General features: G+C 41.2%; 1 protein-coding gene across 1 annotated transcript in view; it reads left to right on the top strand.

Annotated features, from left to right (window-relative positions):
* Positions 1-26,069, top strand: part of spryd3 (SPRY domain containing 3) — a 29,230-nt gene extending 3,161 nt beyond the window's left edge. Inside the window, exons 4-11 of the mRNA XM_058055524.2 lie at positions 8,224-8,348; positions 8,986-9,118; positions 14,035-14,220; positions 16,976-17,125; positions 21,948-22,005; positions 24,309-24,428; positions 24,504-24,628; positions 24,717-26,069. Of these exons, the coding sequence (XP_057911507.1) occupies positions 8,224-8,348; positions 8,986-9,118; positions 14,035-14,220; positions 16,976-17,125; positions 21,948-22,005; positions 24,309-24,428; positions 24,504-24,628; positions 24,717-24,851 (1,032 nt within the window). The 3' untranslated portion in view covers positions 24,852-26,069. The remainder of the gene's footprint in view (positions 1-8,223; positions 8,349-8,985; positions 9,119-14,034; positions 14,221-16,975; positions 17,126-21,947; positions 22,006-24,308; positions 24,429-24,503; positions 24,629-24,716) is intronic.
* Positions 26,070-27,352: the final 1,283 nt, after the last annotated feature.

Here is a 27,352-nt window from a genome sequence, read left to right as displayed (position 1 = left end):
ACCTGAACGGATTCTTTCCGTTTTGCCGTACGGCCGATGCAGCCGCAGCTGCGCCGGACGGCGCTGGTGGGAGCCTACAAGAGGCATTTCAATCTTATGGAATGCTTCCGGCGGCTGCAACGGACCCGTGACTGTTATCCGTCCATCTTTTTTCTATGCTGCTTATCCTCACTTGGTTCGGTGTTATGCTGGAGCCTATCCCAGTTGTCTTCGGGTGGGAGGCGGGGTACACCCTGGACTGGTGGCTAGTCAATCACAGGGCACATATAGACAAACAACCATTCACACTCACATTCATACCTATGGACAATTTGGAGTTGCCAATTAACCTAGCACATTTTTGGAATGTGGGAAGTACCCGGAGAAATCCCATGCACGCACAGGATATTATGTCTTATTCGTGTCTTATTTTCTCCTATTATGTCTACTATATTGCATGACAGAAGTATAAAGGAATGTTATTTCATGCCTAGAAGGCTATCATAATGTTAAAAAACATATTTAAATGTAAGCAGGTTTTGTATGCTCTAACTACCAAAGTATTCCATTTATAAATAAGGAATCCTATTTCGTAGAAATTCTCTTATCATGGACGGGTGTGAAACCAATTACTGCGATACACAAGGGACTAAGGGAAGCAGAGTCTGAGGACACATGCGTGGACAGTGCCATCACCGTGGCTGAGGTATCAGGGGTGGTCAAAACGCTCCTCAGTGGCAAAACTCCGCCCAGAATTCCTCAAGGCTCTGGATGTTGAGGGACTGTCTTGGCTGGGCATGTCTCTTCAACATTGCGTGGAAGTCGGGAACAATACTTTTGGAATGGCAGACCGGGGTGGTGGTCCCCCTTTTCAAAAAGGGTGATCGGAGGGTGTTTTCCAACTATAGGGGCATCACACTCCTCAGCCTCCCTGGGAAAGTTTAGTCCAGGGTGCTGGAGAGTAGGGTACGACCGTTGGTCCAACCTTTGTTACAAGAGGTCAAATAAGGTTTTTGTCCTGGTCGTGGAACACTGGACCAGCTCTACACCCTCACGAGGGTGTTTGAGGGTGCATGGGAGCTTGCCCAACCAGTCTACATGTGCTTTGTGGACCTGGAAAAGGCATTCGACCGCGTCCCTCGTGGTGTCCTTTGGGGGGTGCTCCGGGAGTACGGGATTGGTGGCGCGCTACTACGTGCTATCCGGTCCTTGTACAAACGGGGCAGGACTCTGGTTCGCATTGCCAGTAGTAAGTCGAGCCTGTTTGTGGTGAACGTTGGCCTCCGCCAAGGCTGCCCTTTGTCACCAATTCGGTTCACAATTTTCATGGACAGAATTTCTAGGCGCAGCCAAGGTGTTGAGGGAGTCCGGTTCGGGGGCCTTAGAATCTCATCTCTGCTACTTGCAGATGATGTGGTGCTTGTGGTCTCTTTGGGCTGCGACCTTCAGCGTTTACTGGGACGGTTTGCATCTGAGTGTGAAGCTTCGGGGATGAGACTCAGTACCTCCAAATCAGAGGCCATGGTTCTCAGTCGGAAAAGGGTGGAGTGCTCCCTCCGGGTTGGGAATGAGGTCCTGCCCCAGGTGGAGGAGTTTAAGTATCTCGGGGTCTTGTTCACGAGTGAGGGAAGGTGGGAGCGTGAGGTCGACAGACGGATCGGTGCAGCCTCGGCAGTAATGCGGTCGCTGTACCGGACCGTCGTGGTGAAAAGGTCGATCTATGTTCCCACCTTCACCTATGGTCATGAGCTTTGGGTCATGACCGAAAGAACAAGATGGAGGACACAGGCAGCTGAAATGAGTTTCCTCCGTAGGGTAGTTGGACTCACCCTAAGAGATAGGGTGAGGAGCTCAGCCATCTGGGAGGGGCTCAGAGTAGAACCGCTTGTCCTTCACATCGAGAGGAGTCAGTTGAGGTGGCTCGGCATCTAGTCCGAATGCCTCCCGGACGCCTCCCTGGTGAGGGGTTCCGGGCATGCCCAGCCGGGAAAAGGCCCCGGGGCAGACCGAGGACACGCTGGAGGGATTATGTTTCACAGCTGGCCTGGGAACGCCTTGGTGTCCTCCCGGTGGAGCTGGAGGAGGTGGCCGGGGACCGGGAAGTCTGGGCTTCCCTACTGAGACTGCTGCCCCCGCGACCCAGACCCGGATAAGCGGAGGAAAATGGATGGATGGATGGACAAGGGACAATTGTACTGTATACACAAAGAAATAAGAACTTTACAGTCTTACTAGATTTGATGCAATGAAATACAATGAAACTAATTGATGATTGAAATGAAGGTTCCAGTAGCAGCAACACCGTATGCGGTATACTACAGGACTGTAATAATAGCAGCAAACCACACAGAGTAAAAATAGAAAACAGAATAATAAAGTAAGAATAAGCTGTGAAAATATAATACAGTAAAAAAAAGAAATCCAATCTTTTTGACTGACACTAATGATCAGCCCGCCCACACTTACGGTAAGTACATTAGGTCCTACATATTTTGTCAAGATGTATTCGTGTAACTTTCCTGATGCTTGATATGTTTGCCAAGCTGTAGTGGCAGCTCTAGTACAATCATATGAAGTCATAATGATGGGATGGTGACAGGTATGTCATGGGGTGTGTTTACCGTGCAGCTCTGACAAAGAAATTGCCAGCGTTTGCGTTGGGGTGTTAGGCCCGTAATTAGCGTCTCTGGGGTGTGTTTCAGAAAGAGCTTACTGTTTTATAACACGGCTGGCCCGCAGGCTGAGCCATCTGCACTGGAAGCGCCGTGATTTCAACCCTGGGTCAAGGAAGTGCTGTCAGAGAATCAGTCGGGGATGTTGAGATATACGTGGAATTAGCTCCCAATGGGAGATGTTACGCCACTTTTATGCTGTTTTCCCTTCGACACCTCCGTGCATGAGATAACTCTTCAAATGATGCACTTTTCTTAAACAATGACCTGTCTGCAATTGTCTTTAATGAAGTATTTAGTTTTTCCGTGACTTACATGAGTGGGTGGGGGTTCTTTACTGTCAGAATATTTCCCCTCCCAAGCCTATACATCTATAGGAAATATTAAATATGGCTGTCATCTGCACATTGTGTAGATTCAAGACATGGTTATATGTTGAGATGAGATGTAACAGGCCACGGATATTGGCTGTTTCCATTGTCATGACTCATACCAGTTGTTAGGGATGCTTGATGGGTTTTTTTTTCAAGACGATACCAATTACCAGCAACTTTATATATATGTTATATATGACATTTAAATGTAAATGGAGATAACGACTCAAATTTGGATGTAGTTTCTGTAGTTTTGTTCTCGCCAAATATCAAGACATCATTACTTTTAACAAAACACACAAATTGTGGCTCTAAGGGCTTTACTAGCCGACATAAGTCGATATGTTCAATGTCTGGAAAGGGCTGGTCATCCACCATCATTTTCATGATGAAATTACAGGTGGCTTTAGCCTTCGGGTCATCTCTGGCAAACGTTTTTGCACTTTTCAAACACCACGGTGATAGGAACTAGCCCAGCGACACGTTGGCGTTTCAGGTGACTGCTAAGGTTTGATATGCTGAAGCTCTGTGTTTTTGCCCTTATTGTGGAATGTTTGCAGAGCCTCCGGCGAAATGTCTTCCTCTGAAACAGTGCGAGGCCCCACACGATCACGATCGACATCATGTTTGTTTACAAGTGAGCTCAGGGGAAGCATGCCATGGAAAAGGAGTGCTCCATTTGCTCAGGCTAACCCACTTACTTTTTTAATAATTCCTCATGTTGGCCCCATATTTATTGTGCACCATCCATCTTCTTGGGTGGCGGAAGGCAGCAGCCAAAGAAGAAAAGCCCAGACTTCCCTTTCTCCATCTACTTCATCCAGCTCCTTCCAGCAGATCCCGAGGTGTTCCCACATCAGTTGAGAGAGAGAGTCTCTTCAAAGTGTCCCGAGTCTTCCCGGAGGCCTCCTACCGGTCAGCATTGCTCTGAAGATAAGGGTGGCGTCTGGGAGGCATCATGACCAGATGCCCGAGCCACCTCAGGAGCAGCAGTTCTAGTCAGAGTTTATCTCAGATGTCAGGGATTCTCCCCTTAGCCACCCTACGGAGGAAACAAATTTTGTCCGCTTGCACTCATGATCTTGTCCTTTCGGTTACTACCCAAAGCTCATGACCATACATGAGGGTAGGAACGTAAATTGAACCACTTGGAGGTGCTGATCCATTAGCCAAGCTGCTTCACTCGGCTGTGAACCGATCCGGTCAGAGCTAAAGATCACAGTCTGATGAAGCCAGGAGGACCACATTATCTGCAAATAGCAGATCCTGTAGCCACCAAACCGGATCCCCTCAATGCCCTGGCTGTGTTTAGAAATTCTGTCCATAAAAGTAATAAACAGAATCGGTGACAAAGTTTCAGCTCTGATGGAGTACAAACATTACTGGAAACATATCTGACCTATTGTCTGCATTGTGAACCAAGCTCTGACAGCAGTCATACAGAGAGCGAACTGCCTGAATAAGGTATTCTGGTTCCCCTTCCTACCAGGATTCTTCGGTCAAACGCCTTCTCCAAGTCCACAAGACACATGGAGACTGGTTGGGCAAACTCACATGCACCCTCAAGTACAGTTGGTCCATTACCAGCATGAAAACCACATTACTCCTCCTGAATCTGAGATTCATTTATCCAGCGGACACTCCTCTCCAGAACCCCTTGAATAGGCCTTACCAGGAAGAATGATGAGAGAATGAGAATGGTCCCTCGATAGTTGGAACACGCCGTCCAGGGGACCACCACCCTAGTCTGCCAATCCAGAGGCACCACCTCCAGTGTCCACGTGATGCGGCAGAGTTGTGGGAACCAACCCACCTCCCAGCATCAAGGCCCTTAAAGAACCACAGGCAGATCTCATTCACCACCATCATGCACCCCTACCAATAATAGAGAAACCTCCCAAGCTCAACTCGAGAACTGACCTTGCAATCTTCAGGATTCATGACAATACAGCCACAAATGGCGCCCAAGTTGGACGTATGTTGTAAACAATCGTTGCTCCAGGAGATGCGAGCATGTTGTCATAGCAGCCGTTTCATCGTTTTGTCATTTAACAACGAACATTGTGTTTCACAATATCATTCGTTCAATCATTCATTCATTTTCTACCATCATCTGACTTGCAAAGTCTGACTTTTAGTTGTTGTACATATCTGTTTATTTACAAGTCGGTGTGTGCACCCATGACATCACGCTCACCTGCTATCAGGTGACCTGCCGGTACAGTAAATATGACAAAAAAGCCAACAAATCAAATATCAGTCATTAATTGTTGTCTGTTGCGACATGCAAGCCAACAATGTCACTGAACTTTTTATGAGTGGCGAATTGGACTAGTGGTGAGCTTTCAATGATAGTCCTTAGTCATTTAGCCCTTAGTTACATGCTTGCTCAAAATGACTGGTGTCCAAAATTCATATTTATTGATAACTCTGTTATGGTATGGCAGGTTGACAGAATGGGGGGACATTAAATAAAGATCTTTTTTATCATTCGTGTTTTTTTATTCATCTTTTAATTCAGTTGTATGTTTTTATTTTGCTTAGTAATTAGCTAAGTAATTTTTATTTCATTCACATTTGTCATTCATAAATACATTTTTATTTTATATATTTCATAAATATTATTTTTATTTGATGTTTTTCATTCATTTGTATGTTACAGGAGTACTTTCTTAAAGGGACTGGACCCGTTTGTGTGCTTCATGGATACATAGCTGCTCTGTGGGGGTCAGAATGGTTGTTGGCTGGAAGGGGATTATATACAAATGTATTTGTAACCTTTATTTAGTGTGTTTTTCTGCCTTATTTTTGGTCATTTTTTTTTACAATCAGCCACTCTGTTAAAGCATACCATAAACATTTCTGTTTATCTTTGCCAGGTACAAAATCAGCTGACATGTCTGATATTGGCTTGAAAATGAAAGATCTTATATATACATATATTATATTTACACATTTTTCTGCTGATAATAATTGAATGTTTTGGTCATTACAGCCTATAAAACCAGTTTACCAATCATCACTGTACTTATTTTCCTCCACTTTGTCACATTTTGTAGTTCTACGGTTAACATCACTTTCATTTACTCCATCACTGGCACCTTTCTGTGATGCCGATGATAAAATGATAAAAAAAAAGCTGTAGAAATAGCAAAACATTCTGTGTCTTCAAGTTTAGTTTTGAGGCATGTCTTTCCAGAAGATTTGAATTGAAGTCCAAATTGTGCAACTTTTGGAGGTTCCGCTACACTTGATGGAAGGGAAACCATGTTCAAACTTGCTGAGCACACCCACCTGCCATGTAGCGATACAGTAACCAAACCGCTTAACCTTCCGACTTGCGTGTGCTGCTTTCTTCTGACTCACCGTGTGGGAGGCACAGAAGGGGTGGGGGGACGCCATCTGCGTCAACCGGGATGGGGGCTAATCAGCTATGCTGCCTCCTTGTAGATCTGATGTCAGGTTTTATGGGCCGTCTGACACTTTTTGGGGAAAAAAGATTTATTCCCTTCTCAATCACAAGGGATCTTGGAGGGATCTGTTGAGGTCATGGGAAAGAACTTGAAGTTTCCTCTTCGCTTGCCCTGCGTCTGCCAGCAGCGCTCCGACTTGTGTAGGGCTTCCCGGGAATGATGTCACATGCTCGCTATTTAGTTGTGATAACAAGAGCGCAGGCCAGTTCCTTGTACTTGCTTGACTCAGTAGTTTCAGTATGAGTTGGACATCCTGCAAGATGGAAAAAACCATACAGAGTATGATGCTCCTGCTCGTCGGGCTGGTTTGACGAGCCTCCATACGTACGTCAGCAATACCGTAGGAGCGTTTATTTGTCTAAACCACAAAGCGGACTGGGCGTTCATTCGGACAGAGACAGTTATCCTAAATTGGAAAATTTTGGATTAAGATGGAAAAAGATTGAACACGTTATCCTTCAACAAATAAACGGGAACGTACAAAATGATTCCACCCAAACAACTCAGTCGTTGACTGACCAAGGCCCCACTCCGTTGTGTCTTAACGACTGTCGCACCATCAAAGCGTGAAACCGTTCTTGTCTGGGCATGCCTCTCTACCTTTAGAGCAGGGATGTTCAAACTTTTTTAGCGAGAGCCACATATTGAAAAATGATACTTTGATATTATGTAACGCAACACATGTAGATATGCTAAGAAGACAAACTGCATCTCAGCTTTGTCATATTGGTGAAAAAGCCTACTGTCCTACTCTTCTTTCCATTTCTGTTGTCAATTTTCCAAATATTTCAACTTCCTTCTTAAATAATATTATGACTTTATTCCCATAATATTATAACTTTCCTCCAACCTAGTTTTCCAAAAACAGCCTTATTTTGTTTTGTTTCACATATTATAACTTAAAAAAATGTGTTCCTTTTTTATATTTTCACTGTATGCTATTAAAATGACATATTTTCTTCATAATAGTATGAGTTAATTATAGAAAAACTTCAATTGTATTCTCTTAAAATCTTAGTTCTAACTATTCTTCTGACCTTTTTTGCAACATACCGTAATTAAAAAATGATTGTTTTTCATCATGTTAATGTAAACTATCAAATGTAATGTTATTTTTCCCTCATATTACAACATTCTCCTAAAATTATGATTTTTTTGTTAAATTACAGTAATTCTCTCAATATTGTTACTTTTTTTTAAATTACTGCTGATTAGATTTTTTTGCGCTGAGACAAAATTGGGAATTGACCCATGAAAATGTTCTTGCTATGCTCCGCCTGCATCTCATGGATCAGCCTAAAGTTCTTTGTAATATAACATTGCCTGTGTGTTTAGTATCTGTGATTTCTATTTGGGCTCATTTGGTCAAAGTGGCTACGACCTTATTCAGGCAGTTCGCTTTTTTCTGTGAAACTGGTTATATTAGGTGTTAAACAGGTTTTCTATGCTCAAACAACCAAAATATTCCATGAATAAATAAGGATATGCTACTTTGCTGCAATTCACTTATTGCGATGGGGACAGGAAGGGATTCACCGCCATAAACTAGGGATTACTGTAGATGTGTATCGCACAGGCCCATGATGGTATCACAATTTGGACTCTAAAATGCCCTTGCTTCTGAAGGGTGGAATTTCTTCATTCGTCATGCTACTTTGTAGGATTACATGTCATTTCTTTACATTTGTAATTCCAAGTAATGTGTGTTCCTGTTGCTTCCTGTAGGTGACCATCATCGATACAGGCGTGAGGGGAATGATTGCTGTGGGTTTAGTGCCTCAGCTCTACAAGCTAGACCATCAGCCGGGCTGGCTCCCAAATTCTGTGGCTTTGCATGCAGATGATGGCAAGTATGTGTGACCATCGTGTTATGCATGGAGTGAATACGTTGCCGTCATGCTAAAGTACAGACAACATCGCCCTGGCAGTTCCGAGGAGATTGCTACAATTTCTCTTCTTTACGTTGACATTTAAGGCACTGACATTTACTGAAGCATAGGCGCATGACTACTATTGTGCAACATATTCATACACTTTTTTTTCCACTTGCTGTGAAATAATGTGAGTTTAATACTCCACTGTCACACTTCCCCTTAAAAAGTCTCACAGTGGTGGGAACTGAGAGGAATCAACAGCACAATCTCGCACACGCATCCGCATAAGTTGCATCCGCATAAGTTGCATCCGCATAAGTTGCATCCGCATAAGTTGCATCCGCATAAGTTGCATCCGCATAAGTTGCATCCGCATAAGTTGCATCCGCATAAGTTGCATCCGCATAAAGTTGCATCCGCATAAAGTTGCATCCCCATAAGTTGCATCCCCATAAGTTGCATCCGTATAAGTTGCATCCGCATAAGTTGCATGTGCATAAAATCCCATTTAACCGGAGTGTAAATCCTTTATTTTGCCCAATAAATCAGTGCTGCCCTTTTCATGTTGAATTCTGAAAGTAGTGGCCGAGTGATGTGGCTTGTAATTCTGCAGGCTGTATAACGGCAACACAGTTGGACAACAGTTTGCCCCCAAATGCAGCAGAGGGGACAGAATCGGCTGTGGGATATCCTTAGAAAGTGATGGTGGACAGCTGACTGTGTTTTTCACCAAGAATGGTAAAGAAGTAAGTACTCTCATGCGTGGGTAGAAGGATTATTTGTGAAAGGAAGCAACTTTGTAAAACAATATGCTAAGAAGTTGTTTATATTTCAAGAAGAAAATGCCTCTCAGGTTGGTGAAAAAGTGCAATATTAGCATCCATTTCAGTCTTTCCCCATTTTTACAGTTTTTTTTCAAATATTTCAACTTTCTTCTTAAATAAACTGAGTACATTTTCTTCTTGGAATATTATTCATTCATTCATGTAACTTTTTATGTGACTAAATTTACCTTATTTTTCCTCATAATATTAGCAGTTTCTTTCTGTAAAATTGCTGCTTATTTCTTGTTGGATAAAGGACTTACTAATGCTTGCAAGAAGAAGAACACACTTTACAGGAAATTCATCGTTCAACAGACTAAAGAATAAGAAAGAACATATAAGACTTATAAAAATAAGTTGACTACAATCCTAAGAGCGTGTAAGAAGGAATATTACAGCCAACTATTAGACAAGCACAAAAACAATATTCAAGCAACCTGGGGCATTCTAAATAGTATTATCAAGTAAAAAGTAACAAGAAGACAAACTACCCTAATTATTTCATGGTGGGAAACACCTATAATGATGATATGGATGAGACAGTTGAAAAGTTCAATAACTACTTTGTCAATATTGGTCCCAAACAAGAAGAAGGGATTCCGAAACAAAGGACAAGCAGGGAAAGGAATGAAACAATAGAAAGGAATCCTAATTCTATGTTTCTGACAGATGTAACAAAAAAGGAAATCATCGACATTGTCAAAAATTGTAAAGCAAAAACATCAACTGATTGTAATGGAATCGAAATGGACACTATAAAAACGGTAGTCAACGAGATCGTAGAACCGCTGATGTACATGAGTAATTTATCTTTTCAGACCGGAAGATTTCCCCAAGAAATGAAAACTGCTAATGTTGTTCCAATTTTTAAAAATGGTGACAAACACCAATTTACAAACTATCGGCCAGTCTCCTTAGGGGCCATCCATAATTTTCAACATTTTCACAAGAGTACAAAGAGTACTCTTTTGAGCAACCCGCCCCCCCCCCCCTAAAACGAGTACAATCCCAAATGAAAAATGTTGATAAGTCCATGACCAACTGACCCAATACAGCCAGGAAATTCGAACATGTCCAATAGTGTTCTCTGGCTGTATTTTGGGACTCTGGTCAATCAGTCACTGCCCATCAACATTGTATTGAACACGAACAAGATAAAAAATTATATCAAATGCCTCTTTTTTGTATTTTTCTTTCAAGAAAATACAAATGTATTACAAATTTGGACTTTTTGTATTGTTCTTTCTATCAAATGATACATGTAGAAAAGTCCTGATGCAACAACTGTTTTCCACATGATTAATTAAACAAGGGAATACTTCTTGTATACACACATGATTACTCAAGGAGCAGAAGAGTTGCCCATGGTTTCCAAAAGCCTGAGAAGATAAAATATTCTTTGAAATGATGGACACAACCCTTAAACTCAACTGAATGCGAAGTATGCAATAAAGATGCCACAACTGTTTTGAAAAGGCTTAACAATCACACCTATAGTCTAGTCAGTGTATCACAGGAAGTGAAAATCACATTGATTGTTACTGCACTGTCCACAAAGTCAAATTCACCACCACAGAGTCATTCAGAAAATGGCAATCACAGCCAGGTCCATGCCCAAATATAGAAAATAAACACAGAGCTGGCGAATAGATTCAGGATGGTCGGTTTAGTTTTGATCTTCTCCATTTTCGCAACGGCACTTCGGAACAAATCCGCCCTGCTCGATTCCTTCAATTTGTAACCTTTCCAAGCCGCCTGGCCAGCCACGACAGCGTCCTTCCGCTTTCTTTCCCAACGCACAAAGCAGTAAACATTGATGTATTGTTCGTATGCATTGCTCAGTGAGCGATGAATGGCAGTAATTCTCTTTTTGATGAACGAAAATAGGTAATCGAAATCACCGGGGTCGGCCATTGTCTGATTGTTGTGTTGGAATGCGAAGCACACAGAGCTACGTGGAGTATCGCGTGGACTGGTACGCTCTCGCGCTAGCATACGACGACAGGGGACCAGTCTATTAGCGCTAAAATTTGACTGCGTCCCGCGGTTCAAACATACAGACATCAACATTTTCTGGTTTTCAAAAAAGCGTACGTTGATGTCTTAACCCCCTCCCCCCCTTGTACGGTTTGTACGCTCGTGAAAATGTTGAAAATTATGGATGGCCCCTTACTACCATAATTCTCCAAAATTATTGAGAAGCTATTCAACAATAGGCTGGATAAATTTATTAATGCAAACAAATTACTATCAGAAAGTCAGTATGGATACAGAGCTAACATTTCTACCTCCATGCCACTGATCAAAATTAGGGAGGAAATCACTAACGCTATAGATCATAGGAAGTGTGCAGACGCAGTATTCATGGATCTGACAAAAGCCTTTGATACAATCAATCATGACATCCTAATAACTAAATTAGAAAGGTACGGAATAAGAGGATTAGTTCTGAACTGGGTCAAAAGCTACTTAGCTGACAGGAAGCAATACATAAAGCTAGGAGAATGGTCATCGGTAAAACCTTGCTTTTTAATGCACAAGACTAGACACACACAAACTAATAAACACGTCTAAAAACCTCAGGTAGGGTTTAACAAGAAGATACTGATGTTTGGGTTGGTCACCTGTTCAGACACAGTCTCAAGTTCTTGTTTTTTAATGCACAAGATTAGACACATGCAATCCAGATAATGATGAAAATGGTAATATTAATGATGATTATAATGATGGTAATAATGATAAAGATTATAACAATAATGATAATGATAATAATAATAATAATACAATGACAATAATAACAGGGGGAAAACAAGACAGTGGCATGAACATGATTATATCTTGCAAAAAGGGGTAGGCATTTATAAGCTTTTGCTTCAGCCTACTCCTTTTGGGCTTGTGATCAGATAGTTGAATACAGATGTAAATAATGGAGAGTTGTATTTTGATTGGTGTGGGAGCTGCACTGTGGTGTTTTGTGTATTTGCCCAAATACAAAATGTTTTTTAAAAATGAATACACATCTGCAAGTTCATATATTACTAAAAAAATATTTAAAAAATTATTATTATAAATTATTTTTAAAAAAACTTAAACTATATTAGGAAAGCAGGAAGTGAACAAATGTAACAGTTAGTGATTGTAAAAGTACCAGATGGAGGGGTAGGATTTAATAAGCTTTGCTTCTTCCTACTCCTTTTGGACATGTGGAACTGTGAACTGATTATGGGATGCACTCAATTGTAATGAATGTTCAAATGAAATAAAACCATTACCATTACCATAAAAAGATTTATCCTCTTAATATTTTAACTTTATTCTCATAAAATTATGATTTTTTAATTTCTGCTGTTTTAAAAAAAAAATCGATTTATTTAAACTTTCTACAATTATATTTTTGTACTTTTACAAAAGTTTTCTTCTTAAATGTTCAAAGTGATGGAAGCCAAACAAGGCGCATATACAGTTAGGTCCATATATATTTGGACACTGACAAATGTTTTTTTACCCTTTTACTGAAACATACTCCAACGATGGTGATATCATGGACATGGACATAAAGTGTAGACTCTCAGCTTTCATTTGAGGGTATCAAATAGGATGAAGGGTTTCATGAGTTTCATTTCAAGAGTTTCAGCTCTTTAACATCAGCCACCCTCTTTTTAAGCGCAAAAGCGCAAAAAGACCTGGACGTCCACGGAAGACAATGGTGGTAGATGATGGCATTTCAATGGTGAAGAGAAACCCCTTCACAACAGCTAGTGACGTGAACACCACTCTCCAGGAGGTAGGCGTATTCTATCCAAGTCTACCATGAGGAGAAGACTGCACTAAAGTAAATACAGAGGGTTCACTGCAAGGTACACGCCACTCTGAAGTCTGAAGAATAGAAAGGTTAGATTGGACTTTGCTGAGAAAGATCTAAAAAAAGCCAGAATGTTTCTGGAAGAACATTCTTTGGACAGGTGAAACCAAGATCAATCTCTACCAGAATGATGGCAAGAAAAAAGTATGGTTAAATGAAGGGATTGTGTCTAAAAACTGCTTCAATTCCTGGCATTTTTATGCAATCTTTTTGTTCAACCCACTAAATTAAAGCTGAAAGTCTGCACTTGAACTAAATCACAACTTTGTCATTTCAAATACATTGTGGTAGTGTACAGTACCAAAAGTAGAAAAACTTTGTGTCCGTCCAAATATTTATGGATTATTTATCCCACGCATTGGTGACTCAGTCTTCATGCGTTTTTCTTTAATTGAGTGTGACTGAAATAACCCCCCATGGGGCCAAACAAAGTTGTGAGTGTCAGTCCTTTTGTAAAGAAGGCGAGAAACGCTATTGAATTCAATAAATATATCACAGCAGAGTAAGAAGGGGGCGTAAGCGTGGCCGATGCCACCTACAGTTGGGCATTATTTACATAATATCCAGTACCGTTTCCAAATTGGTACTTTTGACACGCTGCCGACTTCCAAGAAGGAAAATATCCAGATTTTGTCCAAAAATCGAAACCAGCTGCAATTCACGAAAAACAACAATTTGATAGAGATTATGATGTTAAGAATTCCACTGTTGCAGTGGAAGAATGCACCTCGCTCATCATGACTGTGATTGGTGGATAATGAGGAAGTGTGTATTGCTGTTGTGTGGACGCTATGGCAAAATGTGTGTGTTTGAACAGAATCCTAATGAAAACTGAGGTTTCGTTATAGTACAGAATCTATCTGTGAAAGTTCTGAAATCCTGTTTTAATGAATTGAATTGAATGTTATGATCCTCAGCCTTATTCTGTAAACATAATTTGTTCTTCTGATGTAGAAGAATATATGACTGTGTCCAGGTGGGCAGCGTGGACGTGGCAGCGTCTGAAGCTCTCTACCCTGCAGTGGGAATGCACTCGCTGGGGGAGGAAGTGCTGCTGGACCTGCATGCTGAATGGGCCATGGAGGAGGAGGACGGACTGATGATAGTGGACAGCCATGAAGATGACTGGGGCCGCCTCCATGACATTAGAGTGTCTGGCACGGTAAGACCCTACTACTAGAAAGTTCCAGCTCTTTATACGACAAGCTACTTCATTTTTATTACATAACAAAATAACAAAAATGTTCCAGAAAAATAAGGAGAAAATGAGGGAAATGCTGATCTTCCATACAAATGTCCCTCATTATACGCTCCTTCCTCCCAATGCTAGAAAAATTTTTTGCGACAGGGATTTAGTTCTTATTATATATTTGGTAATAGCAGTGTAAAAGTGACTACAGGGCTAAACTACCAAAATATTCTACTTTGAAAAAATTAATTTATCACGGTTGGGTCTGGAACCAATTTCCTGTCATAAATGAGGGATTACTGTGAATAAATAAATATATTTAACATTTGGTATCCTTAAATGACGTCTATTGTGATCTGGTGATATGTAAAAACCTTCCAGGGGGGTGTTAGCGGGCAACATCCACCTAATATAATGATGAGGGTAACGCTGCACTGCAAGATTATGAAAGAAAACAGGAAACACAGATAAATACAGGAGTATTTTAATAGGAAATGATCAATGACAGAATAAAATATGTTTTAAAGAGTTCTTTCGTTGACCTCCCCCACTTTAACGATCCCCACCCACTTTGGAGACGACCAGACTGCAGTTTTTGGGTCTGACTCAGACGCTGATGTGCACTGACTGAGTAACCCTCGGGCACTATCAAATAACCCGCACGTCTCCAGCACCTTTTATTCAGCTCTCATTTCTACAAATCAGCCCCTATCATTTAATAACGCCCTTTCTGTGGATCTTCAACCCCCAGGGCAAGATGAATTCCTTTGCTCAATCATTTGGGGGGGGACTGTGAGGAGGAGAAAACACAAGACAAAAAACAAACCAGCCTCTATTCGTCACATCATCGTAATCGTTTCTGTCTGCTGCAGGTCTTGAACCTGCAACCTTCCAGTTCAACAGTTAGTAGTCCTGTGATACTGCTTTATTATTATTACTATTATATATTACACACTCAATATACACTGCTCACAAAAAAGTTCCCAACAGGTTCTCAATAAAGACTGAGTTTTTTCCCCAGCCTCCAAACTGAGGGCCGGGAGCCGTTTGCGGCCTGTGAAAAAATTGCTGTGAATTTACAGTCATGAAGTCAAATATTTATGTTGTATTCCAAATCGCAGTTTTACAAGAAAAAACTCAAAGTTACGTAAAAAATTATGGTCATTTTAGTAGCATAGAGTTGAAAAATATTAAATACATTTTTTTTCTTGTAAGTCGTAATACGAGAACCAAAATAAAGTTGTCATTTTTCTAAAATTAGGTTGGGGAAAAAGTTATTATAATATGGGAATAAAGTCATAATATTGTGAAAAATTTGAAATATTTTGGGGGAAAAAACAACAGCAGAAATTGACAAAACCGATAATAAAGTCAAATATGAAGAGAAAATGTTGTACACATGAACAATGTTGTTCTTGACTTTTTAAATATGGGTTTTAACATTAGAGCCCTATAGACATGAACACATTTACACTCGTATTATTCTTTGTTGACATCACATTGTACAGGCCACGGGTTCACCACAGGGACATAACAGGCTGCGACCTCAAGCATAGCAAGCTACCGAGCTAACTAGTTAGCCTCAACAATTTACTTGTTCTATACTTAAGTGTTTCAAACAGAGTGCGGAAGGACAAGGAAGCCAAAAACTTACCACTTCCACATGGTAGGAGAGAACCTTTATTTCCACTCCATCTCAGCCATGGCATATCTGCATATATTGCCCCTGGTTTACTTGGAAGCCCTATCAAAGACCTATTTACATGTTTATTGTTTTGTTTTGGGGTTTTTTTTTAACCGGCCGTTTTTTACGTATTTTTTTCGCGAGAGGCACGAAGAGGTGACGATGCAACTCTACCATAGAAGAGAGCAGGTTTGGTACCGTTTTAAGGCTACAAGGTGGCAGAAGTGCACTTTAGAAGCGCATGGAAGTGGCAAGACATCTCGCCTTTGTTGCAAAAGAGGTTACACATTGAAGAGAAACTTTAACACAAACTTTATGTGCATGCATACAGTTCAGTTGCAAATGTGAAGATTGTAAATAGTTCATGGTGTTAGATTTGTAAAAAGTGGTTATTTTCAATTTTTTGTGTTGTTTCTATTGTGACATTATTGTTTAGACTGTACATATGGCTAAATTGGTGTCAAAGTGAAATTTATCTTTTCACAAAAAGCCTTTTTTCTCCCTTTTTTTTGTTGAGACCTGATATTTTGCTGAAACTTACTATGTTCTACTAATGATTACTAAAGAATGGAAAAAGATATAAACCATAAAAAATATTTTTTTTTTTGGATGAAAAATGAGCATTTGGTACGTACCATGTATGTACCAATATTCTGTATGCCTTAAAACTCCAAATCATCCAAATTTTCCGGTACAGAGAGGGGTGTCTTTTGAAAAATGTCTGGGATTGAATGAGCTCAACTTTACCAGACTTTGACACAGCAAACGTCAGAGGATCAATGCTGCACCTATGTCTTGCTTTGTCTTTGGCTTTTTTGGCCACCCACACGAGACATATTCATCAATTCAACATCTTAATGGCCGTAGACCACCAACAAACAGCATCTTTCAAAGAGCACTACAGGGCACTCTGCCACCTATAGGGGTGTTAGACAACAAAAAAGGAGCTAAAAAGCATAACCTGCCAGTTGTCAATCACTGTCCTCAAGCATACTGTTGTGCGTATTTGAAGCGTGAGATGGTCAATATGTTTTTTTTCCTCAGCTGCTGGAGTACGTGGGGAAAGGAAAGCGCATTGTGGACGTGGGCTTGGCTCAGGCGCTCCGTCCACTCGACACGCGCTTCCACTACTACGAGCTGGAGATCGCCGACGCCGGGGAGAAGTGCTACATTGCCCTGGGCCTGGCACGCAAGGTAACGGGGCTCCTGGCGGTCTCCATTGGATGTTTGTAGCAGTGGCAATGTTTCTCCTGGGTTTACAATGTTAGGGATTGCAGGAGCAATTTCCCGTTTCCCACCCCACAAACTTGCTGGTATATAGTTCAAAAAAATGTATTCCCTCTAAGTGGGTAATGATGTACATGATAAAACGTACAGCATATATTCATGTGTTCAAGTATTTATGCTTCACTGCCAAACATTGAGATCGAGTCGTCCTTGAATGCACAATGAAAGTGAAACTTGCATCCATGAATCCCTTGTTTATTGTGGTTCAGTACAGTTCCGCCAAGTTGCATTGCCTAATGATTAATTGAATATTTTGGTCGTTAAGGCATAGAAAAGTACACTCTTTAACATTATCAGAGACCTCTTGGCATGTAATAACACCCCTATATTCACTTTTTACCTAATGTAGTAAACCTAATAAGAGAAGATAAGATATAAATCAGAGAATTTTTTTACATTAAAGATTCTAAAAGCAACTAGTCCAATGCAGATCTCCCACATGGCTTTTCCGAACATAATCATAATAAATCATGCTGTTTTGTGATTGATTGTGATTGAATACGACCTATTGAAATGAATGTTGTGTTTTATGCCTAAATGAAGCCTTTTCATATGGAGGACCAAAACTGCCAAAATAATAAATAAATAAATAAATAAAAGTGGAAGTAAAAACAAAAATTAAAAAAAAAATTAAATACACAATAAATATAAATGGAAATAAAAACAAACAAAAAAAATATATACATAAATAAATAAAAGCAAAAATAAATACAAAAATAAAAAACAAGATTCAAAAATTAAAAATAAATACAAAAATAAATGTAGAAATAAATACCAAAATAAATATATAAATAGAATTACATATCAATAAATAAATAAAAGCACTCTGCTCTCATATGTATTTATTTCATGCTGCAGACAATGTCAGCTTGAAATGCAGAAGGAAAAACTATTCAAATGAGGGGGCGGTCCTAAGTGTGTCTTGGGTTGAACTGTTCGCCTATTGGTTGATCGACATGTGAGTGCGAAAATCGACTAGGTATGCCTGCAAACAGCCACAGCAAGAGGAAGTATACAGGGAGAAAAGTATACATTTACCGGGACAATAATGGCGGGGTCCACCAGGAAGTCGGTGTCCGAGCTTCTCAGGGACGCTGCCAATCGTTGGGATGATTTGGAACGTGGTAAGTATGAAACAGCTGATGTGTTACGCTTTTACTTAATTCCAGTTCAGGTGTGTTGACTCTTTCTTTACTTTCTGCTTTCACAAGCTTCAACTTCGGACCAATCGGACGAGAGTGGTGTGGTGACTTCCTCTTGCTGTGGCTGTTTGCAGGCATACCTAGTCGATTTTCGCACTCACATGTCGATCAACCAATAGGCGAACAGTTCAACACGAGACACACTTAGGACCGCCCCCTCATTTGAATAGTTTTTCCTTCTGCATTTCTGAGGACCAAAACTGCCAAAATAATAAATAAATAAATAAAAGTGAAAATAAAAACAAAAATGAAAAAAAAATTAAATACAAAAAATAAATATAAATGGAAATAAAAACAAAAATAAAAGAATATATACATAAATAAATAAATAAATAAAAGCAAAAATAAATACAAAAATAAAAAACAAGATTCAAAAATTAAAAAAAAATTATATTTGTTTTTATTTCCATTTATTTTATATTTTTTATATTTATTTTATTGTATTTAATTTTTTTCTTTTTTTTCATTTTTGTTTTTATTTCCACTTTTATTTATTGATTATTTTGGCAGTTTTGGTCCTCCATAAAAAGCCACTTCCTGTCCACATGGAAAATATTTATTGTGACACACATGAGCACAAGTCTTATTTGTGTCTTATTATGTCTGTTATATTGGGTAATGGGAATGTAAAGATGACTATAGGGGTGTTATTTTTGTCTGGAGGGCTAATGTTGTTTAAAAGCGTATTTTGAAGACTGTAAACAGGTTTTGTATGCTCTAGCTATGAAAGTATTCCATTTATGAATCCTGTTTGTGGGAAATTTGGTCTGGAACCGTACATTACTAATTACATGTACAGTAGTTACGTAATTGCTGTACATGAACTGAAGAAAACATCCACATCATGACTTTGTGTTACAGGTGACAAATCAGTGTCATATCTAATACATCTCAATGACGATGAATAGATGTTATTTTTAGAAAAGCGGAGGGCCCACAGGCCACATTTTGGACACCCCTTTGTTGGGGGAAACACTGAGCGCGGCGGTACACGCTGCGGTCACACGTACCGCCGCTCTGATGATGGATGAGGGCGGAAAAAGCAAAACAACAGAAGGAATGATGTCTCGTCGTTTTCCCATGTAGATGCTAGCAGGTTGTTCCACTTCGATGCTAATCTGCCTCATTAGCGAGGAAAGCGGCGCGGCGTTGGGGAAACTTCCTGTAGGTGTTGTTTGATGGCAGCAGTGGTGGAAAGGGCGCCGCGTCCCGAAAGAAGAGCTGCTGAATGTTTTACACATGATGGAGGCGGTGTGTCATTGAAATAACAGAAATTGGGAGACGTTCTGCCATGTGCTCATTGTTTTCTCTTTGGCGGCGGCGAACTGACGCGTGCGGGTCTCCGTGCCAGCTGTGTGCCACGGCGCTCGGCGTCTGGGAGGCGGTGGATCTTGCACCTTTTCTCATCTCCTCCTGACTCGTGCTGGCGTTGCCGTGCGTGGGCGTGTCACGCCCTGGGGGTCAGGCGGCATCAGTGAATAGAGCTGTCATTTTGCTGATAGTTTTTCCTGGAATTGTTTTTTTTCTCTCTCTCTCTCTGAGTGTCTGCGGTTTTTATGAAGCTTTTTTTGTCTTTTTTTTTTTTAAAGAGCACAAATCAAAACAAAGTATCTTTTTCTGTCAGGACGACACGTTTTTTACTTTCTATTTGCTCAGTCATTCCACAGCTTTGCTCCCAAGTGGTGCTGATCTTACACTGTGTCCACATCAACATGGCTATTTTAAAAAGACTGATTTTTCCTTTCCTTTCCTTCTGTTGTGGGAAGTTTTTGGAAAACCTCGGCCAAGGTAAAGGCTTCAGCATTTGTGTGTGGGCGGGTAAAATGTGCTACATTATTTCCTGTTTTTAAACATGATTTCATAATCGAACACAAGTATAAGTTATGCTTGAAGTGTATTTTTTCACAAAAAGCATTTTTTTGGGGATATTTTGCTGGAACTTGGAATCTTCTGATGCTGATTATTAAAGAACGGAATAAGGTAGAAAGTAACTTTTCTGAGGAAAGATGAGAATCAAATCTTTCTTTTGGTATATACTATATCTATATAGCCCAAGAACACAAAATTCTTCAATATTTGCAGATGATGGAGGAGTTGATGTATCTCGGGGTCTTGTTCACGAGTGAGGGAAGGTGGGAGCGTGAGGTCGACAGACGGATCGATGCAGCCTCGGCAGTAATGCGGTCGCTGTACCGGACCGTCGTGGTGAAAAGAGAGCTGAGCCAGATGTCGATCTATGTTCCCACCCTCACCTATGGTCATGAGCTTTGGGTCATGACCGAAAGAACAAGATGGCGGATACAGGCGGCTGAAATGAGTTTCCTCCGTAGGGTAGCTGGACTCGCCCTAAGAGATAGGGTGAGGAGCTCAGACATCCGGGAGGGGCTCAGAGTAGAGCCGCTTCTCCTTCACATCGAGAGGAGTCAGTTGAGGTGGCTTGGGCATCTAGTCCGGATGCCTTCCGGACGCCTCCCTGGTGAGGTGTTCCGGGCATGCCCAGCCGGGAAAAGGCCCCGGGGCAGACCTAGGACACGCTGGAGGGACTATGTCTCACAGCTGGCCTGGGAACGCCTTGGTGTCCTCCCGGTGGAGCTGGAGGAGGTGGCCGGGGACCGGGAAGTCTGGGCTTCCCACTGAGACTGCTGCCCCCGCGACCCAGACCCGGATAAGCGTAGGAAGATGGATGGACAATATTCTGTGTGCCTTGAAAAATTTAAATCATCAAAAATGGCCGTAAGGAGGGAGTTAAATACAAGCCATCAAGGAATGTGAAGAATCTGCCGAACGGGAGTCAGCGCCATCTTAGTAACGCGGTGCAATGCATGTCTGAAAGCTGTAAAAATCCCTCCACGGTGCAATCCAGCCCCCCCCCCGGCCAACAAAGCCGAGAAGGCATCACTCTGGGGGTCCAGATTGTGGTGCATGGCTCATTGCGGAAAGAAACCAAAAAGCAGCAAAAGTGAAAACATGGAGCAAAAAGGCATAATGTAACTAGAAAACGACAAATGGTTGATAGTAATAACTGATATAAACGCAAAGATTTGTCTTTAAATGTATATATAGAGGATATATGGGACATTAAAGGACAACTGTATTATTATTTATTATTATTAGATATATTACCGTAATAGTGGTTCATGTGATTTCAAATGTTGTCAATAATCCCCTTGAGCATCAATTTCACATTTCAAAACACACCTGCATTGTTTTGTGACTCAGTTAAATCCAAAAGTCAGTCAGCCAAATGTTCAAATCTCTTCTCATTCTCACGGACCCAATCTCACGCATTATCTCGTAACACCGCTACTTCTTTATAAATGGAATGTTTTCACTGGTAGAGCATAGCAAACCTGTTTCTTTCTAAATATGGCTTTGTAACATTATTACAGCACTCACACTGTGAAGGAACACTACAATGGTCACCTTGACACTCCTATTACTCTATATATACGTATATATATATATATATTACAATTATATCATTTCCCAAGCACATCAGCACTTCATTTTCGTCTTGTGCCTTCCAGGATTATCCCAAAAATCGACATCCAGGTTGGAGCAGAGGGTCCATCGCTTATCATGCTGGTGAGCAACATGTAACAACACAGTTCTTATCAGTCATTGTGCATGTGAACACTACTCTACAACCAATGTTGCCAGTCATTGTGCATGTGAACGCTACTCTACAACCAATGTTGCCAGTCATTGTGCATGTGAACGCTACTCTACAACCAATGTTGCCAGTCATAGTGCATGTGAACGCTACTCTACAACCAATGTTGCCAGTCATTGTGCATGTGAACGCTACTCTACAACCAATGTTGCCGCTCAATATGATTCAAACCAATATTATGAATACCGTATATGCTTTTCATTATAGCCAGGATCTTTATTTACCTGAAGCGCAAAGACGACGGTGCGGATACGGCATCGGGAGTGATTCCAGCTTGCCAGCATGCTTTGCGGCACTGGTTTTCTAAAACGTTGCTTAGAGTTAACTTAGTTGTTTATTATTCCCAATAGTAGTAATTGCCTTATGTGTGTTTACTGCCGTCAATCTCTGTAGTGGCCCCACCCCCGACCAGGTCCCCGCCGTGTGTGGGTGACACTTTGATGTCAAAATATGGCCTAATCTGCTGAGTTTTCAGACCCCTGATATCTTTTTTTTTGTACGTTAATGATTTGGACTGCATGAGAAAGTGGAAAAGAAATCCTAGCTCTTTTTGACCATGTGGTGATTTATTATTATCATAATAGGTTTATTGCGTAACACAGCAGCAACACAACCAACATTTGATTTGATTATTTTATACAAACATTAATTTTATTATATACAGGGATGGGAATTTTCCGCGGATCCGCGGAATTCCGCGGATTTTTCTGGCAAAAGTCCATTTTCGTAATTCGTGTAAATTCGTTGAGAAAATTGTGGGGGGTGGGGGGTAGGTGTAGGTACAGTCTCGGTATATCGTGTCCGATTGGGCCGAGGCGGCATCTTGGCCGCGAAGTCGACGAGAAAATGAGCTGGTTTAGTAGGCTTGCTGTGATTGGTTGTATCGTGTCTCTCAGCCAATCACACGTCGCGTTTCAAACGCGTTCGGTGAACCCGTAATGGCGGAACACGGTGAAAGAGAGAACATGAGAAAGAGAGTAGAGCTGAGCAGAAGAAAAAAAACGAGAAGGCAGCGAAAGTTGCAAGACTGGCACATCAAAAAGCAGAAAAGAGGAAGGTTGCGACTGATCGTTTGCATGCACTGATTGCAAAAAGAAAACGACTATGTTAAGTTACCTGGTGTTGACTTCAACGTACGTGTTTAAAAGGAAATTGTGAGTCACATATTCAAACCTATGGAAATCTATTAATTTTACTTTGAATGCAGTTTGTTCCATGTTTTTTATTCATTTATTTTTGTTGTTTGAGGTCTTAATATTTCTTTCATTGTATGCCAGTTTTAGTGCCCTCAAAAGCTGAAATGTTGGGAGCTTCCGGGGGGCTTCGCCCCCCTGGGCCCCCTACCGGGCTCCGCCAGTGGCCCCCAGACCCCCGACTTATTTTCAGCTGATTTTCAGCAAAGCCATTCCCATCCCTGTATATAAGAAATTATAATTTCATGAATGAATTAAAATTAATACATTTTATTTAGGGATGTCCATAATTATCAGTTATTGGCCTGATATCGGCATACAAATGCAATATCGTTTGATATTGAAAAAAAAATGCTGTATAGAACACACGTGTTCATTCCACCACAGGAGATATGTCACATATATCGATATCCATTGATATCGGCATATCAGTTTCTGAAAGCCAATATTGGACATCCCTAATTCTATTCCATACTATATATATATATATATATATACTATATTATGTATTCATTCATTTTCTACTGCTTTTTCCTCACGGGGGGGCTGGAGCCTATCCCAGCTGTCTTTGGGCGAGAGGCGGGGTACACCCTGGACTGGTGGCCAGCCAATCACAGGGCACATATAGACAAACAACCATTCACACTCACATTCATACCTATGGACAATTTGGAGTGGCCAATTAACCTAGCATGTTTTTGGAATGTGGGAGGAAACCGGAGTACCCGGAGAAAACCCACGCATGCACGGGGAGAACATGCAAACTCCACACAGAGATGGCCGAGGGTGGAATTGAACCCTAATAATAATAGAATACAGTAATAGTAATATCATAATAAATCTTGTGGCGTTACTAAAAACCACGTCAATCGGTTGCCTACAGCCACACTGTCAGCCAGTGTTTTTTTGTCCGGACGCTAATGATTACGGTTATTTGCTTCTGCGGCGCTGAGATTGAGTCGAAGAGAGGCGTGAGTTGGATGATTTGACGGACCGGAAGCTAAGGCGTGGTGCTTTTGTAGACGATGGCAAGCTGTTCCAGGGCAGCGGCGTCGGGGACGCCTTTGGACCACGCTGCTTTGCGGGCGACATCATGGGCTGCGGGATCATGTTTCCACGTGACTACAGCCACCAGGGCGGAGGCGAGTCTCTTCACATGATATCAACTCCCATCCCGTGATGTCATAACGTCCTCCTAATGGTCTGGCCTTGTTTAGATGACGACGGCTGGGATCTGGAGGTGTTTCCGCATCCCAGTGACGTTCAGAACGACTTGTACGCCAGCAACGATGACGATGACGACGAAGATGAAGGTGAAGACTTGGAGGGAACCAAAGTCACGGTGAGATGCTGCCAAAATCCACAGACGGGAACTCTTCCCGAGACATGTGACTCACAACCATCTCTGCTGGCCTGCTGTGGCCGAGCAGGTGTTCTTCACCCGGAATGGAAAGGTGGTGGGCCGCAGGGAGGTGGCCTTACCTGCGGGAGGTTTCTACCCCACCATCGGCATGATGAGCACCGGGGAGAAGGTGAGAGTGGACCTGCACCCTCTTAGTGGATGAAGACTCCAGGCAAACATTACCTCCTCATGAACAGGCTGCTGTTTGTGCCTCCAAAAATCCTAACGTGGCCTTTTTGTGCATGAAAAAAAGCAGAGCAAAGCAGGTTTATTCATGTTGTGAGAAATGCTGACACCTAGCGGTCGGACTGCGGTAGTGCAGTCATGGTGGAATTTAGATTGCCGTTTCCCGTTCTGTCATTAGGACTCTTGGAAGGTTCCTTCAAAATAATTGTCACCAATTTGGAAGTATTAAATAAAAAAAAAAAAGTTGTCAGCAGCCTGTTCTAAATCAAAAAGGGAATATATGAAATTATTTTAATTGGAACTCATTGATGACCAAAAAAACATTTTTTTTTTTCAAAAGTAGAATGTTTTGGAGTTCTTGACAATGAAGCCATAACTAACTTTTGCTGCTCTCAGGAATATTTACATGTCCAAAATGATTTATTTATTCAAGACACACATGTCCTTTGCTTTTTTTTGTCTTGGATCAAAATTTTGGTGCTTAATTAATAGTTAAATATTAGTTCTGGAATATTGTTTAATTTTAGGTTTCAAGCCTCAATTCTCTTCCTCTGCAGGCACAGAAAGGCAACTCTGGGTTTCTATGACGCCCCACAGTACAAAAACATGCTAGCGTCACTGAACACCGTTATCACGATGCTGGGGTAGGCTCCAGCCTGTGTAGGATACGGCAAAGGCTGTTTTTGACAGCAGTCTGTTGCTTATTGGCCGTGGCGGGGTACACCCTGGACTGGTGGCCAGCCAATCACAGGGCACATATAGGCAAACAACCATTCACACTCACATTCATACCTATGGACAATTTGGAGTCGCTAATTAACCTAGCATGTTTTTGGAATGTGGGAGGAAACCAGAGTGCCCAGAGAAAACCGCAATCAATCACTGGGTTTCTGAATAGATATGACGCTAAGTTGTCCTGTTGCTTTGAACACAACGCTAAGATGTTTTGTTAACAGTTGAGCATATATTGACCGACATTGGACTTTGCATCTTTAGTGCACAAAAATGTAACCATTGAATGTATGTGGGATTACCAGCTTTAGCTTTGGCCATTGAAGGCTGCTTTTTCACAACAATACTTTAACTGTACAACGCCAATCATTGACCAAAGTGCCTGCGTGAACATGTACTGTCCTCACATGTGTGTACTGTAATGTGTTTATCACAATGCTGTATAAAAGTTGTCTTGAGTGTCCTTCTGCACTTTCATGTGTCATGGCTTTAAAATCCATTGCCTCCGATTTGGTGCATTCATTCATTCATTCATTTTCTACCGCTTTTCCTCACGGGGGGTGCTGGAGCCTATCCCAACTGTCTTGGGACGAGAGGCGGGGTACACCCTGGACTGGTGGCCAGCCAATCACAGGGCACATGTAGACATATAGAAATTCCAGCATCAAGGCTAACTCTTATCCAATATACCAGCGGTGTCCAAAATGCCGCTTGGGGGGCCATTTGTGGCCCGCTGCTGTTTTTAACTGGCTCGCGGCACATCCTAAAAATAAAAATAAAAGTTGGGGAAAAATTTTCATCTTACCGGGAAAAAAGTCATAATTTTATGAGAATAAAATCAGATGCATAAATATGAAATATTAAAAGAACAAAGATATTTGTCCTGGTGTTATCAGAAGCAAAACAAATAATGTTGATTTTTTTTTTATTATTAGGTTGGGAAAAAAATTATATTACAAGACTAAAGTCATTATGAGAAAAAAGTTGGCATTTTCATTCATTCATTCATTCATTTTCTAACGCTTTTCCTCATGAGGGTTGTGAGGGGTGCTGGAGCCTATCCCAGCTGTCTTTTCGGGCGAGAGGCGGGGTACACCCTGGACTGGTGGCCAGCCAATCACAGGGCACATATAGACAAACAACCATTCACACTCACATTCATACCTATGGACAATTTGGAGTGGCCAATTAACCTAGCATGTTTTTGGAATGTGGGAGGAAACCGGAGTACCCGGAGAAAACCCACGCATGCACACATGCCAAAAATTATGTCAAAGATGATTTTTTTTTTTTACAACGGCATACTTATGACACATGCATGTTTTGGTTTCATAAATATTACATTTACAGAAAAATATAACTAAATTATAAGGTCTACATAAGTGTTTGTGAAAAGATTTTGAATCCCCGAAATAGAAATGGCCATCTCAAAACATATTATCAACTGTCCTGTTTTTGTTAATAAAATAAGCGGAGTGGCTTCATAAAGCTCTCGTAGAAGCTGTACACGCAAATTACGTTTTTACGTATCCTGGAAAATAATTTATTGGCGTAAATGAACTCTGATTTGGAGGTACTGAGTCTCATCCCCGAAGCTTCACACTCAGATGCAAACCGTCCCAGTAAACGCTGAAGGTCGCAGCCCGAAGAGGCCACAAGCACCACATCATCTGCAAGTAGCAGAGATGAGATTCTAAGGCCCCCGAACCGGACTCCCTCAACACCTTGGCTGCACCTAGAAATTCT

Source organism: Doryrhamphus excisus, linkage group LG18 (assembly GCF_037039965.1).
Source record: "Doryrhamphus excisus strain RoL-2023G ecotype Guam linkage group LG18, RoL_Dexc_Guam_v1.1, whole genome shotgun sequence".
NCBI lineage: Eukaryota > Metazoa > Chordata > Actinopteri > Syngnathiformes > Syngnathidae > Doryrhamphus > Doryrhamphus excisus.
This window is presented reverse-complemented; position numbering and strand designations above follow the sequence as displayed.